We start from the raw sequence: 18,167 nt of genomic DNA on the forward strand, positions 1-18,167 counted from the left end.
TATTACAATTCATCCTGAGGGGAATCTGAATGTGTGTACTAAATTTCACGAAAGTCCTGGACCAAACTGGTGGAACGAAGGACTGACATTGTCACCTCTAGAGCCACCATGTTAGTGTGGCTAAAAACAAGTGCAAAGACTTGTTGAGTTAAGCAGACTGTATGATTTTAGAAAAGTCTCTCAGTTAAGTCAGCCTCCGATTCAAATAACGACTCAACTCTCTTTCAGGGTGGATTTTACCCTCTGAGGAAATGTTTAAAAAGGTGTTTTATTATGTCGAAGCTCTCCAGCTGTCTCACAGAGCGATGTGGCTCTCATCACAGAGGGTGTGTTTGTGTTGGGGTGGGGAATGAAAGCAGAGCAGAGGGGATTACACACCGAATTCCCCTGAATGAAGAGCTGCGTGAGGTAGATGATGGGATTATGTGCCTTGATGTAAAACAGAGCGGAATATGACTCTGTAGCCAGGATAATAAAGTCTGCTTCCATCTTTAGGTGCAGAGCCAGAGCGTTATGCTGCAGCTGGAGTTCGGTGACACCGTCTGGCTCCGTCTCCATGGTGACCCTCGCTATGCGCTCTACAGCAACACCGGACACTACACCACCTTCAACGGTTACCTCGTCTATCCCGACACCTACGGCTACCAGACGCACCACCACCAACACCGTCCTGCCTACAACTCCCAGCAGCCCCAGCTGAATGGTAACCAGGCCACGGAGCACGTCGGGCCTGGAATGAGGGACACGGCGGTGGAGGAGAAGGAGCTGCAACATAGGGAGGAAGAAGAGGAGGAGGACGACGATGAGGAGGACGATGACCAGAGATCTGCCTTCTCTGTGGGGCGCACCCAAAGCATCGTGGGAGTAGACCAAGTGGGCATGCCGCAGCATCAGCCGGTCAGCTTTGACACGGCGTTCGTCAACATCGGAGAGGACTTTAACGTGACTGAGGGGGTGTTCACCTGCCGTGTTCCCGGGGCCTACTACTTCTCCTTCAACGTGGGCAAACTGCCCCAGAAGACGCTGTCGGTCAAGCTGATGAAGAACCGCCTGGAGGTGCAGGCGATGATCTACGACGACAGCCAGGGCGAGAAAGCTCTGCAGAGTCAGAGCTTGATGATGTCGCTGAAGCCGGGAGACACCGTCTGGCTCTACTCCCACCAGAGAGATGGCTTCGGGGCTTACAGCAACCACGCCAAGTACATCACCTTCACCGGCTTCCTGGTTTACCCAGACCCCCCACCTACCGCTACCACTACCACCACCACCAGCCAATCAAATGCAGACAAGAAGCCCTAGCTGCAGCACATGAACGAAGGACTGAACATTGCGGGAGGAATTCATGCAAGGCGGAAGAGTCTGTGAAAGGCGTTGTGCGGTTCCTGTGCCGAGTGGAGAAAACTGGAAATGACTGTTGTTTTGTGGTCGTCTGACGCTTCCTCTTCGTATGAATTCCTTCGCAAAGTCACAGGGACCTTGGACTGAGTGTAAATGAATGAATGGCTCCCCGGTATTTGACTTCATCTCACTCAAATTTTGGACCTTGAATGACAGTAATGTGAACACTAATTGAATAGTTTGCTCGATGATGAAAACTCGGTCATTACTCGCTCACCTCTGTGTCAGTCGATGTCTTGTTGAAGTTAGAACGACCCCTTCAATACGCCGGGAGTTCGCTCCTGTGGCGTCATATTTACAGTGCGCCATGATCAAAACGTTTTAAAAACTAAATGATTGCACTATGGATACAAAAGTCCACACATATCCTTCAGAGGAGCCTTCGAATCGCTGCTCACATTTCTGATAAAAGCAAAAAAACGGCAATTCAGTCTGATTAACAAGCGTGAAGGAATGATGATTAAAACCGTGTATGCACATTTTATGCTCTTTTTTTTTAAGCCGTAGCTGTATTAACAGCAGTAGTAAGAGAGTTTGAAAGTCCTACACACTCTCCTTGAGTTTCAACTGACATGAAGGTGAGGAGATAATCACAGAGTTTTCATTTTTAAGTGAAATATTCCTTTAAGTGCATTTTGTTATTATTATCCTCGTCAAAGACTCGGTGTTTCTACTCGTACGTATCACGTGTCATCTTGCTTTCTTTATGTCTTTAGAGGCATGTGAAAATGATATGAACAGCGTGTTTTGTGTCAAAATCTTTTTTCTTCATTCTGGAGCGTTTCTCACCCCCGATACTCGGCCGCAGCAGGAGCCGAGGACAACGGGACGAAACCGACTTTGACTTACTTTTGTAACAAAAAAAAACAACAAAAAAAAAAAGTGCAGACTCCATATCCATCCCATACAGACTATTGACCACATGCCGCCTCCGGGCCTGCGGGGATCTGGACCTCATAATTTGATTTCTAATTCTAGCAGCGTTTAATTCATTTCTTCAGATGGCAACCACTGTGGGGAAAATTGAATTGCTTCTCCCAGGCCACAGTAATAAGCACGTCTGTTTAATTTCACACTGCCGGGAGAAAGATGATGATGTTCAAATTGTGATGAACCTTGACTTTATGAAATCACCCTCTCTGCTGGAGAGGCACCATCTCAAGTGATTCTACTTCACTTTGACTTAACATTTGCATTTTTTTTTTATTACAGTTAACAGGATGTCAAAGTATGAGATGTGAAGTTTTGATGTAAACAACAAGCTGAGGCAAATTCACAACTTTAATATGAAACAAGCTTTTAAAGTTATCAATTTTAATGATTTCGACTACATTTTTAAAGGGCCAGTTTACCTATAATTTTTGCCACCACCTCAAAACAATCAATAATTTCATGTTAACAATTGATCAAAGCTATCAAAGCTATTTGGAATATGAATGGAGTTGCTTATATTTACAAATTTAACCAAGAATTATCTCTCAACTCTGCAGCTCCTCTCAGCTTTACGGAGCGTTTTAGCATCTTTCAGCCTTATGTTGTACTTTTACAGCAATTTACTGTTTCGGTTCAGTCTCACAGCCACAAAAGGCTGCTGTTGTCAGTGAAGAAGCTCCCTGCCCAGCACCAAACGTCAGACAAAGTAAGCGTCTGATTGGTTAACATGTGTGTGTGTGTGTGTGTGTGTGGAGCATTTAGCAGCTGTGGGAATCACTTAGCTGCTTCATGATCCAACACGTGGACACGCACACTTGAAAGTCTCATTAAAAATAAATATCACAGACAGATAGTGGAAAGTGATATTATACTCTACTTGTCTGTAAATAATTCTTTAAAAGCACAGCATTCATTCAGACTGATGCACTATAGTTAAAGCACATTTAAAATGGTCCAATCAGATTACATCCAGATAAATCTGAAGATATGACCGTACAGTACAGTACAGTACAGTACAGTCAGAGAGGTGAAAAGCTGAGTTTTAGAAGTCTCTGACCTCACAGTGATCTCTTTGGCACCGGTGGGGGGGGGAAACGTCCTCGCACCTTCTCTGAAAACTAATAACGTGGAGAGAGTCTCCAGCTTCACACTCGCACCAGGCGGCTCCTTCACCACGGTCTCACTAATGGATAATTTCCTGTCCTTTACGGCTGCAGTGACTTCTAAGAAAGTGACAAAACTTTAGACAATGAAATGCTAATTTTCTTCTTTTTTTTTTTCACAGTATGAAATTATACTGCGAGTGTGCCTCATTTCAGATAATAATGTATTTTGTCACAGTCTAACCCATGGTGGTTTTTTCTATTTCAGCCTCAGTAAGTGAGCAGCGGCACAGAGGTCGGACCTGTGATTGCTTCAGTGTTACTGTGAGACAGACAGACCCCACCCGGTTCAGTATTATCGGTCTGTGAAGGTGATTCGAGCATAACTCATCTGACATACTCAAGAAGCACTTGTGTGATGCATGCATATATCTAAAAAAAAAAAAAAAAATACAATGAATTAAAAGATGATTGCTGAACAGCTTCACAGGCCCCCGTCGACGCCTGTTACTGTGTATTTTTATCGATACGTGAATTATCTTGTACAGTATTTGACAAATTGTTGGATGTGTCTGGTCTGTGCTTCTTTGTTTCTGATAACTCTGAAGAAAGATTGTGTTGTAGATGTCGAGCGGACATGGATCAAAATGTCATTAGAAGTACTTCCCGGTTATTGATTTGTCTCGATCAAACAGAAGCAGATTGTACTTTTCTATGATTTTGAGCTCCAGAGGCACAAACCAGAGTAAAAACGATCCTGGAATAATAAGTAAAATAATATCAATAAAAACATTTTGACCCATGTCTTGTTTCAGTAGTCTGGCTCATGTCGAAATGTTTTGAATATTTCTTACATGTATAATGAATGCTTCAATGACAAATGTTTGACAAAATTAAAAAAGAAAGAAGAAATGTACATCCTGTCTGGACTGTTATTGTGTCCATGAATTATGCAGCTGCACGTCCTCAGTGTTGATATGAATTTCTGACCTGCAGCGCCATCTTCTGGGCGACTCCGGTATGATTTATACAGCAGCAAAGTAGACTTAATAGAGTACCAACATGTCATAATAATTACTGTCTTCTTCAACTCACTTGCCAACACACTGTTTTGCAAGATATATTTTTTAAATTAATCTAAAGACCCTACAAACATCTCGATCAGCTTCTTATTGTGATAACATTTATTTATTTATTGCCAAAGTTGAATAGTTTTTGTTATTTCACATGAGAGATTAGTCACTTTTGTCTTCACTGGTGTGAAGTGTATAATAATAATAATAATAATAATAATAATAATAATAATAATAATAATGATAAACTTTATTTATAGAGCACTTTCATGACATAGAATACAGCTCAAAGTGCTTTACAAAAGAAATATTACAAGGAAAAAATTTTAAAAATAGGGGATAAATATAATGTGATGTGATGTCACAACTTTCTGTCCAATCAGGATTTAGCAATATTTGAGTATTAGTTGGTTAGTTATGGGGCTGTTTGCCTATGTTGCCAGGCAACTGCCAATCTAATCTAAAACACCCATTACTAGTTCCAGATGAAGCAGATCAGCTGAGTTTATGAGTCTTAAAAGACACATTCATAATTTAAAACCCTCAACATGAAGTTGCCACCGGTCCAGTCCACGGCCGGAGCCGTTCCGGTCCGGAACGAGAAAGGTGAGCCGTTAGTTAGCAAGCTAATGCTAACAGTAGCTTAGCGTAACCTCAACTTTAAATACAATTAGTGACACGATAAATGAGTCTGAAATCATATAGAGAGATTAGCTACTTATGCTAGCTGCTTTATGCTGATATAGTATTTAGTATTTCCATTTTATGCTACTGCATACTTCCACTTAATTGCATGTCAGAGGGAAATGTGTTTTTTACTTCACTTCATTAAAGTCTTAAAACAGCCGTTAGGAGCCCGAATGAACATTGAAACGTTTTTTTTTGGTGTATTCCTGTTCATACTGACCATTAGAAGATACATTCATAATGTGCTTATAACATAAGTGATGGGGGACAAAATCCGCAGTCGTCCTTCTGTGCAAAAATGTATTAAAAAGTTTATCTGAAGCTAATATGAAGCTTCAAATCAAGTAGATATCTTTCAACGTTGCAGTCTTTTTAGTGCCAAAGTTCCTCGGGGAAACACTGTCCGAGGAAACACAAAGAGGGAATTTGATGCTAAAAAAGACTGTAAATGTGGCAGATATCCACTTGATATGACTAACTCAGACTTCTAAGCTTCATATGGTCGAGGCAGATGGCCGCCCACCCGGAGCCCAGCGCTGCTCGAGGTTCCTTCCTGTTAAAGGGGAGTTTTTGCTTTGCTGCTGTTGCCAAGTGCTGCTCCTGAGGGGGGGGATGTTGGGTCTCTGTAAATTAGAGAGTGCAGTCTAGACCTGCTCTAGGTGAAAAGTGCAGAGATAACTTCTGTTGTGATTTGGCGTTACATAAATAAAACTGACTTGACTTGATGCGGACACCTGATTGTTGTTTTCAGACAGACTTGAACGCATCCTTTCATTATCGGAGTGAGTTGTTGTTTGATTCCAACACTGAAATCAGGAAAGCATAAAATGTTTCAAAAGGTATATTTAGACAGCAATTACTTGGACACTGCTTGTCTGGGTTTTCATGGTTTGGAGGACTTTAGTTCCAAACAAATCTTGTCAGAAAAGAAAATGTTCTTCGGGCACGCAGGCAGAGCGAGGAAGAAGTTATATTAAAAGCCTTTATTTAGTCGAGCATATTTGTTCAAACTCTGACTGGTTTCCAGCTCACAGGATCGGGGAAACAGTGAAAATGAGTGTTATATCACAGCATACAATGATATTTTAGTTTTATAACTGTGTGGCAACAGTTTGCACAAAGCCAGCTCTATAAAAAGAGTTTGGTTTGAAAGAACTTGGCTCCGACCTCAACTCCATCCATCACCTTTAGGATGAAGAATCAACATGTTTAACTATCACATTGGGGTGTAATGCTTTGATGTCCACATACTTTTGGACATATAATGCACCCAAATTAGAACCGTTCCATCCTGCAGTATTAAGAGTTGCTCCAAAGAAAACCTCCACAAAAAATCATTTTAAGATTGTTTTAATAGTATCGTTATTTACATAAATATTTCAGTTGGGTTTCTCGAAGGGGTTGGTACTCCCGGAACACAAACAGACAGAACATGATGATGATGTGTGTGTAGACTAAACAGAGGAAGATCACTTCTTCTCAGGAGCCTTGTCACCGGCCTCCAGTTTGGGTGCGGCCTCTTTGGGCTCTCGGTAAGCGGGGAAAACCTCCCAGGGTGTGTTGAGGTCAAACTTCCTGAACTCCTGTGACAGCTCCACGGGCTCGGCCACCACACGCTTCACCTCATCGTCGTAACGCACCTGCAGAGGAAAACACACACACACACACACACTTCAGTCTGCAGGCATTTTAAAGTCCATTTATTGTAGTATAGTATTTTTATGTCTGTAGGGGGAAATTATTTAAATGTTTTTCACGGTTGGGACAAAAGAATGGCAGGTATGTTAGAAAATAACAGCAATCAAAGCTTCACATAAAAGAAAAACCTTTCTTGTCTAGACAGCCTGATGAAATTATTCTAATCCTCAGGATGTGAAGTGTTCTTCCTCAGATAGACAGGAGTAAGGCAGAGGGGATGAATTTGACTGTGTTGAAATAAATAATTCATTTTTTTTTTTCAAAGAAATCTATTTCATTTCAAAGTCTGCAGGACATATATTATTCTTTCTCAAGTCACAGGCTGTCAAGGTCTGTGGGAGCCCTGGATTTATGATAATGAACTCTGAAAAAAAAAACAAAAAACAAAAAAATCACAGGATCCAGCAGAGTTTGAGATCCAAAGCGTCTGGGCACAGCTTCCATCCTGTCTGTCTCACAGACTTCCTGCCAATACTACTACTACGTTCATATCTTAGAATTAAAAAAACAAACAAATGAATCACACGGAGCTGAATTAAGCCAGCTCTCGTACCGAGTGGACGTGCTGCTGGCAGAACTCACCTCCACGTATCCTGACAGAGGGAAGTCCTTCCTGAAGGGGTGACCCTCGAAGCCGTAGTCTGTCAGGATGCGCCTCAGGTCTGGGTGGTTGGCAAAGAACACGCCAAACATGTCCCATATCTGTAAAAACACACACTTTACTCTCAGTCTGCCTGCCAGTGAAAACACTACGACAGCTTGAAAGTTATGTGACATCACTGATTGAGCGTTGTTGTGAATTTAATATAGTAGCCTGCAGGTTGTGACTCACCTCCCTCTCGTACCAGTTGGCAGCCATGTGGACGGGAACGGCGGAGTCCACCGGTGTTAACTCGTCTGTGTACGTCTTGACGCGCATACGAGTGTTGTAGCGCAGCGACAGCAGGTTGTACACGATCTGTAAACCAACACACACACACACACACACACACACACACACACATCATCATCATCACTGTAAAATCACATACTATGAATTATTAATGACAGCCTATGCACAAAAATGTTCATTCTAACCATAAAGCATTTGGTTTTAGGGGAGAGTGTGAGTCCTAATATCGATACTGGAATACTATCTTTTTCCTTCTGTTTTATTAATGAAGTGGCACACAAGTGGAAGCAGCCACAGTGTCTGTGTGAGAACAGTAAGTGACGAGCATGGACTTCACTACACCTGGAACTATCTTCTAAGAACTCATTTTTGTCCCTGGTTCCTCTGGTGAAAACACTGGTTTAGTTCCTGAGTTACTGTGACTATGACTGTAACAACACTATTACGATTACACTCATTCACTCTCATAGAAGCAATTTCTAGCAACAACAACGAAAAAAAAAGTTTGTACCTCAAAGCGGTTCTGCCGTGTTGGGATGTCGACAGCAGTCAGGTCGATCATGTTCCTGAACTGGGCGTTGGTGTGGTCCCTCAGGAACGTCAGCACAGGGACCACCCCGTCAGGATGGATCATCACCTCCAGCTCGTTGTAACAGGTCACCTACACACACACAAACGAAATGTAATCACTCTAACTGGTCTCAGGAGATGAATTCAAGACCAAGTTATGTAAATCAGCAAAACAGGAGAACGCAGACAGTTCCTGGTGGATTAAGGCAGGACTCTCTGCAGGTCTGCCTACATGCTGCTTTATGCATCACAACTATGTGCACCTGCAGGATTTCTTATTTACTTAATCTTTTCCCGCTAATGTATTTGTATGTATGAATGAATTTAAGTAGGGCTGAAATTAATGATTATTTTCATTATTGATATTATTATAAATGCTCTGACACAAACTGAACATTTGAAGTCTCTCGGTCATTTCCATCGAGGCGAGGGTGAGCTTAGAACTGGTTACAGGCACATGAACTGACCTGGACCTGCTGGATATATTTGGGCATCATCTCAGCCACGTATTCCCCGAACGCTGACAGCTGGTTGTGAGTGACAGCATCCTTGGGCCTGACGGTGGCTGCAGGAAGGACAAGAGGAGCAAGAGGTTTAAAAGTATTCAACCACACAGTGATCCAGACCTGTCCTGACAAGTCTGACCTGACTTTTTTTTAACACTAACAATTCATTATTAAAATTGCAAAACAGTTTAGGAACATTCAGACAGTTCACTGAAATGTTTTATAGAAATGCTGTTAAGTGACCTATTGAGATTTTAAAGATCATCTTAAAAACAGATTTATAACTCTGTGACTTAAATGTAATGATAATACATGGCACTAACTGCTATTTGTGTCCACTGATCAGCAGTCAAATAGGAGACAAAACAGCTCATCATATTTGACTGCTTATCAATCAACAAGCATCTTCTGTCGGCAGTCTGTCTGTACTCACGGCTGGTTTCTGTGGTGGAGCTCTGCAGTCTGCTCTGCTGCTGGAGGAGACATGAGGTCCTTGCAACTGGAAAAAGCAGAAGAGATGGTCAAAAAATCTGTATAAACACTTTACAGATTACCAGTGGTGGAAGAAGTAAAGTTACTCAGACACTTTAAGTAAAAGTACCAATACAGCAATGTAGAAATACTCCATTACAAGTAAAAGTCCTGCATGAAGAATCCTACTACAGTAAAAGTACATAAGTATTATGAGCTTGATGTAGTTAAAGTATTGCAGTAAAAGTAATGGTTTAGTCCCTCTATCTGATATATAATTATATATGACATCATTAGATTATTATTAGTGAAGCATCAGTATTTTATATACAGTTAGCTAGTTTAGTCCAGTGGTTCCCAACCTAGGGGTCGGGCCCCTCCAAAGGGTCAGCAGATAAATCTGAGGGGTGGTGAGATGATTAATGGGAGAGGAAAGAAGAAAAAACAAAGTTCTGATACACAAATCTGTTTTCAGTTTTTGGACTTTTTATCTAATCTTTGATTTTTGCTGAAATATTGGATCATTTGAACATTTATTGAAATGAAAGCATGTGAGAAGTTTAGAGGGAAAAATCACTATTTGGTGGATCTGTTAACAACTCATAGACATGTGAAATGTGACCCCGACTACACACTGCTTTTGGTAAGACGTCAAAAGCCAAAAAGGTTGGAAACCACTGGTTTCATCTTTAACAATGTGTTGTATTTTAAAAGCTTGTTATATTATCCATTGTGTCAAATCTTCATCTGAAAAGTAACTAAAGCTGTCAAATAAATGTAGTGGAGTAGAAAGTACAATATTTCCCTCTGAAATGTAGTGGAGTGGAAGTATAAAGTAGCCTCACATGAAAATACTAAAGTAAAGTACAAGTACTTTAAAATTGTACTTAGGCACAGTACTTGAGTAACTTAAATGTACTCAGTTACTTAACACCGCTGTTGATTGCTGAATATACAGATCTGCAGAGGAACTGACAAAATGTTCACTAGATAGATGCTAACCGACAACATGAAGAAACAGCTAATCCTACATCCACTCTGAACACTTCTACACGATGTATGATAACAAAATAAACCATGAGTGTATGAAGAAATAAGCTGTCACAAAAACAATACAGACTCTCTCTCCTGTCTGCTGTTCAGCTCCGTGCAGGCTAACACTAGCATTAGCTTAGCTAGAAGGTCAAACCGGAGACGTTTGACCGTTAAAATCGGACCGTGTCGTTTTCAGCAGCATGCAAAGACCCACTTTATATAACGGACCATCGCAGCAACCAGCCTGTACAAGCAAAAAAAGTGTTTCGAATTAACTTACTGTTGAAGCTCTTTCCAAGACCTCCGCGGACAAACCGCATCAACGACGCCGCCATGTTTGCTCTGTTATGTTAGCCGGTTTTCTTCGGGTAGAAAGGCGACTGTTGGCGGTCTATCGACTCCTGCAGGACCGGAGGAGAAACAACAACTTCTTCTTCTTTTTTCCTTCTTCTAAGACATGTCTTAAGAGCAGCTATATAAAACACCCTACATTGAATAATAATTTAATTCTGATATGTTTTTTTTCCAAAAAGAAGTTAAATTACAAAATCAGTTTATTTGCTGATGATGAAATTTTATTTCTTAGGGACCCAGCCTGATCTCTTACTAAATTACAAGCTCTTCTGGACAATTATAGCATAACATCTATAAGGTGAACTGTGAAAAGATTGAAATACTCCCTGTTGTGGATATTTTGAGCGATGGTCAGCGGTGGAGAAAGGCGTTCACGAGACCTTTGATGTCTTAATGCTGAAAATGTTTATTGAAAGCACTTGGCCAAGTGGAGAACCAAAAACAGTACACAGACAGCTGAAGTCTCAAGGAGAAGATATCTTAATCTCTGATTAAGAATTACAGTGTGACCTCAAAGCCAAGCTTGACCCAATGTAACCCAATTTGTAACCTCTAAAGATGGAAAATTCCATAACAGTCCCTCTGTCTAAAACTGATCGCAGAGACCTGTGCCAGCCAGACTCCTTCAAGTGGGCTCCAGAAGGGTTTACATATCTGGGTATCCATGTGGATAACAACGTGAAAAAGGTATGTAAACTCAACTACCCTGTGCTAATTCAAAAAATAGAGAGTGATCTAAACAGGAGGACAGATCTACCCCTGACCTTATTTGGCAGAGTCGACTATATAAAGATGAACATTTTGCCAAGGATAATGCACTTATTTCCATAGCTCCCGATCCCCCTTCCCAATAGTATTTTTAAATCTCTTTAAAAAACTGTAAGTGAAGAGAGATTATCATGGGACTACAAGATGGGTGGCCTCCAACTCCAACTAATTTCAAAGTTTACTGGGCAGCACAAATGAGATTTCTGTCATCTTTGCTTGAACGTGACTCTGCCTCCTCCTGGACACAAATTGGATTACAAGCCCTTAATGAAGAGGTGGGAAGTGACTTTATTTATAAGTAGAATCCAGAAAGTATTACTAGCAAAACCAAAAAACCCACTTACTGTTCACTTTGTTAGATCATGGTATGAAGTCCATAACATTCTTGGAGTGAGGAATGATTTGCCACCTAAAACACCTTTATGGAAAAACAAACTCATACCAATGATCTCTGATAATAAAATGTTTAAGCTTTGGTATGATAGTGGGATAAGATACCTGGAGCAGTTATATTGATGGCATCTTCATGTGTTATGAACAGCTAAAAGAGAAATATTAATTATTCACCAAACACTTTTTTTGTTATTTGCAACTGAGAGCCTAAAAAGTTTGGGTGATCAGCTGATTCTACCTGACCTGACGAAGGTGGAGGTGCTTCACAGTAACAAAGGCTCAAGGCATTTTATTAGCAGGATATATTCAACAATGATGGATCACCGCCCAAAACAAAACATACATCGGTCAAGAGAGAGGTGGGAATCTGACCTGAGCATGACTTCAGATGAGACTAAGGTCTGATCTATGTCAGAACAGCATGTTCGCTACTGTAAATGCCAGATTTAAGCTTGTCAACAACAACTTTCATCAGCCTTACATCACCTCCCCTCAGAAATTGCACCAGTACAAACCTACAATCTCAAATATGTGTTTCAGATGCAGCGTTACCGAGGACACGATGTTACACTGAACATCGCAATGTGCCAAAGTCACAACATTCTGGTGTGACTTATGTGACTAAAGTTACGGACAGACCAGTCCCATTAGACCCAGAACTGCGTCTCCTAGGAGACGTAATAAACGTGAAACTTAAGTCAGAGTTCCAGATAATTCATTGATAAAGCTCTCGCTGTTTTCAGAACATGTATTGCACTAACTTGGAAGTCAGATTCCCTCCTCTCTGTAGCAAAAATGGATATCAGAAATGACTAACTGTATATCCTTAGAGAAAATTCCTGAAAAACAGATATGATGTTTTCTTAAAGATCTGGCAGCCTTTTATTGAATACATGGAAACATCTGTCAACTGCAGATTCAATGTAACCTTTGAACTGGTCCCAGTGTTGGCCAGTACTAATGTCCAGGTACAATGGTTGAGGTGTCTCAGTGATAAGTATGTCATGGTATTCTGTTACCTGTGTATTGTATTATTGAGTTATTGAGTTTTTAATGGGAATAAGTTGTACTGTTTTTTGCGCCCCCCCTCAAAAAAAAACTCATCTCCTCCTTCTTCCTCATTAAAAAAAACAGAATCTATAAATATGCAAATATATTTAATTTCAATAAAGGTTGACACTTTGAAGATGAACAAAATGATCACTTTAATAATAATAATACAAATTATCCCTGGTGCAAAAATGAATAAAAATGATAAATGAACATTATGATTTTATCTCATGAATGTGACTTTCCATCACTCTGCAAAGCAGCTACAGCCGTCAGATCAATACAGTAGAGCACAAACGTCAACATTGCAATCTGAAATATGGAGGAACAGTATCAAGTTTCCCCTCAATGGCTAAAGCTAACAACAGTTTTGAAATATGAGAACTTCACTGTGGCTGAAAAGCTTGTTTTACATCAAATATCTTGTGAGACAGAACAGCGTTAAGTCAGAAAGTAACTTGTGTTTTCATGCAATCACATCACATTACTAACTGTATGCACACATTTACATACATACTCGTATTTGACAGTAACATCACAGCATTTGCAAACACTATCAGCCTGCATTCATCAACAATTAACTGTCAATATGTTTTTATGCTGTGAGGCACGATAGGAAAGTTTTCCACTGAGCACAGTAAACGCTTCGATGCTGAATTTTGCTGTAAAACGTCCTCATCGTATTGTGACACTGCAATCCAAAGGCAAGTCAAATGCTTGGAGTGTTTTTTTATGATTAAACCACAAGAAAACATGACTGCAATGTTGGAATATGGAAGTTATGCAAGAAGGGATTGTTTAGATATTTTAAAAGTTACATTTCTTTTAATATAATTCTGAGCTTCAATAATTCCAGATATTTTTTTTTGTTTTAGCCACAATCAGGAAATTAAAGGAAAAAATGATGAGGGTCACAAAACCTTCATGATAATGTAAAAATATACATTTCTGCTCACTGATCCGTTGTGAATTAACAACTAAAAACCTTCCATTTCCCAGTAAAACTCAAGAGAATCTGATTTTAAAAGAACAATTAGTTCAGCATTTACTCTTCGGTGGGTGTACAGTATGATATGGAGGATTTTTCTGAAAAGAAAACAGCTTTGTTTCATGTCAGCGTGACTTCAAATAAAGCTCTGAGTCCAGTCTTCCAGCTGCTGCAGGAACAGGATGAGGTCCGACCCGCCGCTCCGCGCTCTCTTAGCCAGACTGTCCGCACACCTGCTGGTGATACTTCCTCAGCATCTCCAGCTGAGCCGAGCGAACCAGGATGTGCGGCCGGACAGACGCCAGCTTCTCACAGGCTTCCTCTGGAGTCCAACTGTGTAACTGTCAGCAGAGAAACACGACGTCAATGTTGACATACCTGCTGCTCACCGACAGACTGACCGACTGAACAGACGGCAAGTTTAGCAGGTTTTGTAGATTATTGTGTTGCAGAAGTCAGAATCGAGACTTACAGTGTAAATTTAAGTGTGTTAACATCAGCACTGGGTGATCAGTGTTTGACTTTTAGCCCTTTTTATAGATATATTATATATTATAGATTATAAAGTTCCCACCAGTTTTTAACAGTACAGCAGGACAAAGGCAAAGCAACAAATCCTTCACCGTTCACCTAAATCTGGACGTGAACACCCTGAGATTTAAGTCAACAGTCAGCACCATAGCTGTTGTTTCTAATCACTAATTGATTAATTTATAACTTGCTAATCACTTAAATGTCTCACACAACAAACCCACAAAGTACAGAACTCAGTATTGTATTATCAAACGAGGATTGGCAAAATATGTGAAGAATCAGCAAACCAATAATTTGCTGACTTTTCCTGGAGGAATTTAATCAGCTTCTTTATCAAGACTAAGATAAAGAATAAATACTTGAACAAGGGATGTTGCGTTGCATTACACTGATAAGGTTTCTGTTTTCTGTCACTTATAATGACGTGTAGGTTTGAGTGCAAACAGCAGAGTAATGATATGACAGCGTTTATGTACTGACCCGTATGAGGTACGCGGCGACCAGCGTGGCGCTGCGGGAGCGTCCGGCCTTACAGTGGACGTACACGCTGGTCCCTCGCTCTCTGTGCTGCAGGGCGAACTCGACGCCTCGGTGCAGGTTCTCCAGGCTGGGAACGCCGGTGAGGTCGATGGTGCTCAGCCTCAGCTGCTCCACGCCGACAGCCCGCCACTCCTGCAGCCAAACGCATCCCATTAACCGTTTAGCATGAACACACCTTCAGCTTTTCTTACTTTAAGAAGAAGCCTGTGGTTTGCAGATCTATTATTGTGTGTCTTTCACATTTTGTCTTGATGCCTTTTATGTTTTAATCACTTATTGTTGTTGAAATGTTCTATATAAATAAACTCGCCTCGTTGTCATATGACAGAAAAGCAGCACAGTTAAGAAGCAGGAAGCAGGAAATGTTTGGAATTTTTGCTTGAAAATGACTTAATCAATTAAGAAGCCACTGAAACAGCTGCCTGTCAATCAACTAATCGATTAATCAGCTAATCATTTCAGTTTTAAACTAATTAACAGCATTTTAACTGATTTACATCATCGGGACAGAAAATAAAAACAAACTCTAGAGGAGATTTAAGCTCATAAAATGTAGAAACTGTGAAAATTTCAAAACTGGTTGATTTCTTGTCTTTTAATTCATCAAAACTTTCATATTTTAGAAGAAAACATTTTTAATTTAGCTTCTAGTTCGCCATATAAAAAATAATTGAATCTTTTGCTGCAGTGTTGCTGGGTCACTTTATTATTTTCTGTTTACACAAACTAAATATCTTAAACTTAGAGAAGAAGTCGTGGCGTTTACTCACCTCGGCTGAGTTGCAGAAATATTTGGTCTCATACTTCTCGTTCATGGTGACGACCCCTCGCACATTTTCTGTTTCTACCAGCTGTAACACAAAAAAAATCCAACAACAACCGTGTTCAGACGGTCACATGACCTTTGAGAACACACACAATATAGAGACTTTTTTTTCATTTTGGATTTTTCAATACCAAACCTGAAATATTAAGAATTCACAACATTTCCCAAGTTTTTACCATTTTACAACAAGCAACTTATATTATAAACTAGAAGCAGAATAACATGCAGCCTGAGCAGCTACTGTACCAACACCTACATTTCTTTAAATTTTATTGCCTTAATTTAGAGATATGTATGTTAAATACTCAGAATTTTTTTTTTTTATCTCATCACTTTTACTTAACCACTATCTCAAAATGATGACTTAATATGTCATAATGTTGATTTAGCATCACTATTACTTATTTATTTATTAGTAAGTATTTATTACTTTAAACCCATTTTTTCTTCCACAATAATTGTTTCCCTGATAGTTTTGTTTCTGACGGCAAATCTAATAAAAATGGGATTAACTTGATAGCAAATACAAAGGGAGCAGCAATAAATTAAAGTTAAAGCCAACATTGTCTTCATCAACCCTCAGTGCATGTTAGTGTAACAGCTGATCAGTGATAGAAGTAGAAGTACCAATACAACAATGTAAAAATACTCCATTACAAGTAAAAGTCCTGCATGAAAAATCCTACTACAATAAAAGTACATAAGTATTATGAGCTTGATGTAGTTAAAGTATTGCAGTAAAAGTAGTGGTTTGGTTCCTCTGACTGATATATTATTATATATGACATCATTAGATTATTAATAGTGAAGCATCAGTGTTAGAGCAGCATGTTACTGTTGTAGCTGCTGGAGGTGGAGCTAGTTTACACTACTTTATATACAGTTAGCTAGTTTAGTCCAGTGGTTCCCAACCTAGGGGTGGGGCCCCTCCAAAGGGTCATCAGATAAATCTGAGGGGTCGTGATGATGATTAATGGGAGAGGAAAGAAGAAAAAACAAAGTTCTGATACACAAATCTGTTTTCAGTTTTTGGGCTTTTTCTCTAATCTTTGATTTTTGCTGAAATATTGGATCATTTGAACATTTACTGAAATGAAAGCATGTGAGAAGTTTAGAGGGGAAAATCACTATTTGGTGGAGCTGTTAACAACTCATAGACATGTGAAATGTGACCCCGACTACACACTGCTTTTTGCTTTTTGTATTTTAAAAGCTTGTTATATTATCCATTGTGTCAAATCTTCATCTGAAAAGTAACAAAAGCTGTCAAATAAATGTAGTGGAGTAGAAAGTACAATATTTCCTTCTGAAATGTAGTGGAGTTGAAGTATAAAGTAGCATCACATGGAAATACTCAAATAAAGTACAAGTACCTTAAAATTGTACAACAGTGCAGTAACGTTACTTTAGTAAATGTACTTAGTTACTTTCCACCACTCTAACGGGTTTAAAGTTTGTAACCAACTAGCAAGTGTTAGCTGTAGGCTTAGATATGAGACAGAGACAGAGAGGCTGGTGTTTGGAGGTCTGACCTGTTTTGTCATGGATCTGAACGGCAGCGCTCCGAGGATCACGGTCCGGTCCACTCGGTCGAACCACCGCCTCGACGACACCTTCTCCATGACAACATTGTAGGCTAAAGTCGGGTAGAAGAGCAGCCGTGCTAACGCTCCGGACATGGCTGAGTTCTTGAACCAAAACATATACAAAACTCAGCTTTCAAACTCGCTCAGAGTTTCATTACCACACACAGTTGTCGTTGTGCTCAGTGTCAGAAGCACAGATGTCACGGCAGTCCGACCTGAAGCTCATGTTAACCGGTTAGCATGTGTCCCTCCCCCAGCAGGGATATTTTTTCCTAGGGTGGCGAAGTCAAGTTGCGCGAAGTCCCGCCCCTTCTCTACCTCTGATTGGCTCTAACCCCCAACATGCTTAAATCTGACCAATCTAACCAACGGAGGAAACGAGTACTAGCCAATCAGAGGTAGTGTGGCAGAGGAGGACGGGTCATTCCGTCGCTATCCTAAGAAAAAAAATTGCCCTCCGGCAGCCTGTTCCTCTAGCTATAAACTTCCGGCGTGAACCCATGCTTCCAATAAATTCCGCGACCTTCATGAAATCTTAAATCCATCTTAAAACTACATAAAGTTTAATGGTGGGAAGTAACTAAGTACATTTACTCAAATACTTGTACTTTACTTGAATATTTGCATTTGATGCTACTTTATACTATACTACTATGGAAATACTCTTAAGTACAAGTACCTCAAAACTACAGTTACTTACAACCGCTGCACTTTCTATCTACTTTATCTTTGATTAATAATTCACAGAATATGTCAAAATAT

General features: G+C 40.1%; 3 protein-coding genes across 3 annotated transcripts in view; 1 reads left to right on the forward strand and 2 right to left on the reverse strand.

Moving 5' to 3' along the window:
- The window catches only part of c1qtnf4 (C1q and TNF related 4), a 37,613-nt gene extending 33,395 nt beyond the window's left edge, over window positions 1-4,218 (forward strand). Inside the window, exon 3 of the mRNA XM_044356450.1 lies at window positions 496-4,218. Coding sequence (XP_044212385.1) covers window positions 496-1,299 — 804 coding nt within the window. The 3' untranslated portion in view covers window positions 1,300-4,218. The remainder of the gene's footprint in view (window positions 1-495) is intronic.
- Window positions 4,219-6,528: 2,310 nt separating this feature from the next.
- ndufs3 (NADH:ubiquinone oxidoreductase core subunit S3) lies at window positions 6,529-10,754 on the reverse strand. Its single transcript, XM_044356463.1, has 7 exons — window positions 10,647-10,754; window positions 9,294-9,359; window positions 8,822-8,919; window positions 8,296-8,445; window positions 7,725-7,850; window positions 7,475-7,594; window positions 6,529-6,834 (listed from the first exon to the last, which is right to left on the reverse strand). The coding sequence occupies exons 1-7, from the start codon at window positions 10,699-10,701 to the stop codon at window positions 6,664-6,666; spliced, it is 786 nt and encodes a 261-aa protein (XP_044212398.1). The 5' UTR covers window positions 10,702-10,754; the 3' UTR covers window positions 6,529-6,663.
- A 1,980-nt stretch (window positions 10,755-12,734) lies between these two features.
- On the reverse strand, window positions 12,735-17,689 carry ptpmt1 (protein tyrosine phosphatase mitochondrial 1). The gene is made up of 4 exons (XM_044356473.1): window positions 17,352-17,689; window positions 15,764-15,844; window positions 14,934-15,125; window positions 12,735-14,260 (listed from the first exon to the last, which is right to left on the reverse strand). Exons 1-4 carry the CDS (start codon window positions 17,520-17,522, stop codon window positions 14,132-14,134), a joined length of 573 nt encoding a protein of 190 aa, XP_044212408.1. The 5' UTR covers window positions 17,523-17,689; the 3' UTR covers window positions 12,735-14,131.
- Between the last annotated feature and the right edge of the window lie 478 nt (window positions 17,690-18,167).

Source organism: Thunnus albacares, chromosome 1 (genome assembly GCF_914725855.1).
Source record: "Thunnus albacares chromosome 1, fThuAlb1.1, whole genome shotgun sequence".
In the NCBI taxonomy this organism is placed as follows: Eukaryota; Metazoa; Chordata; class Actinopteri; order Scombriformes; family Scombridae; genus Thunnus; species Thunnus albacares.

Coding starts and splice junctions, on each gene's coding strand:
- ndufs3 (XM_044356463.1), bottom strand. CDS start 10,701: ATGGCGGCGTCGTTGATGCGGTTTGTCCGCGGAGGTCTTGGAAAGAGC. Junction 9,360..10,646: donor TCTTGGAAAGAGCTTCAACA/GTAAGTTAATTC, acceptor TGCTTTTTCCAG/TTGCAAGGACCTCATGTCTC. Junction 7,595..7,724: donor CCAACTGGTACGAGAGGGAG/GTGAGTCACAAC, acceptor GTGTTTTTACAG/ATATGGGACATGTTTGGCGT.
- ptpmt1 (XM_044356473.1), bottom strand. CDS start 17,522: ATGTTTTGGTTCAAGAACTCAGCCATGTCCGGAGCGTTAGCACGGCTG. Junction 15,126..15,763: donor ATTTCTGCAACTCAGCCGAG/GTGAGTAAACGC, acceptor GTTTGGCTGCAG/GAGTGGCGGGCTGTCGGCGT. Junction 14,261..14,933: donor TCGCCGCGTACCTCATACGG/GTCAGTACATAA, acceptor CTCTGCTGACAG/TTACACAGTTGGACTCCAGA.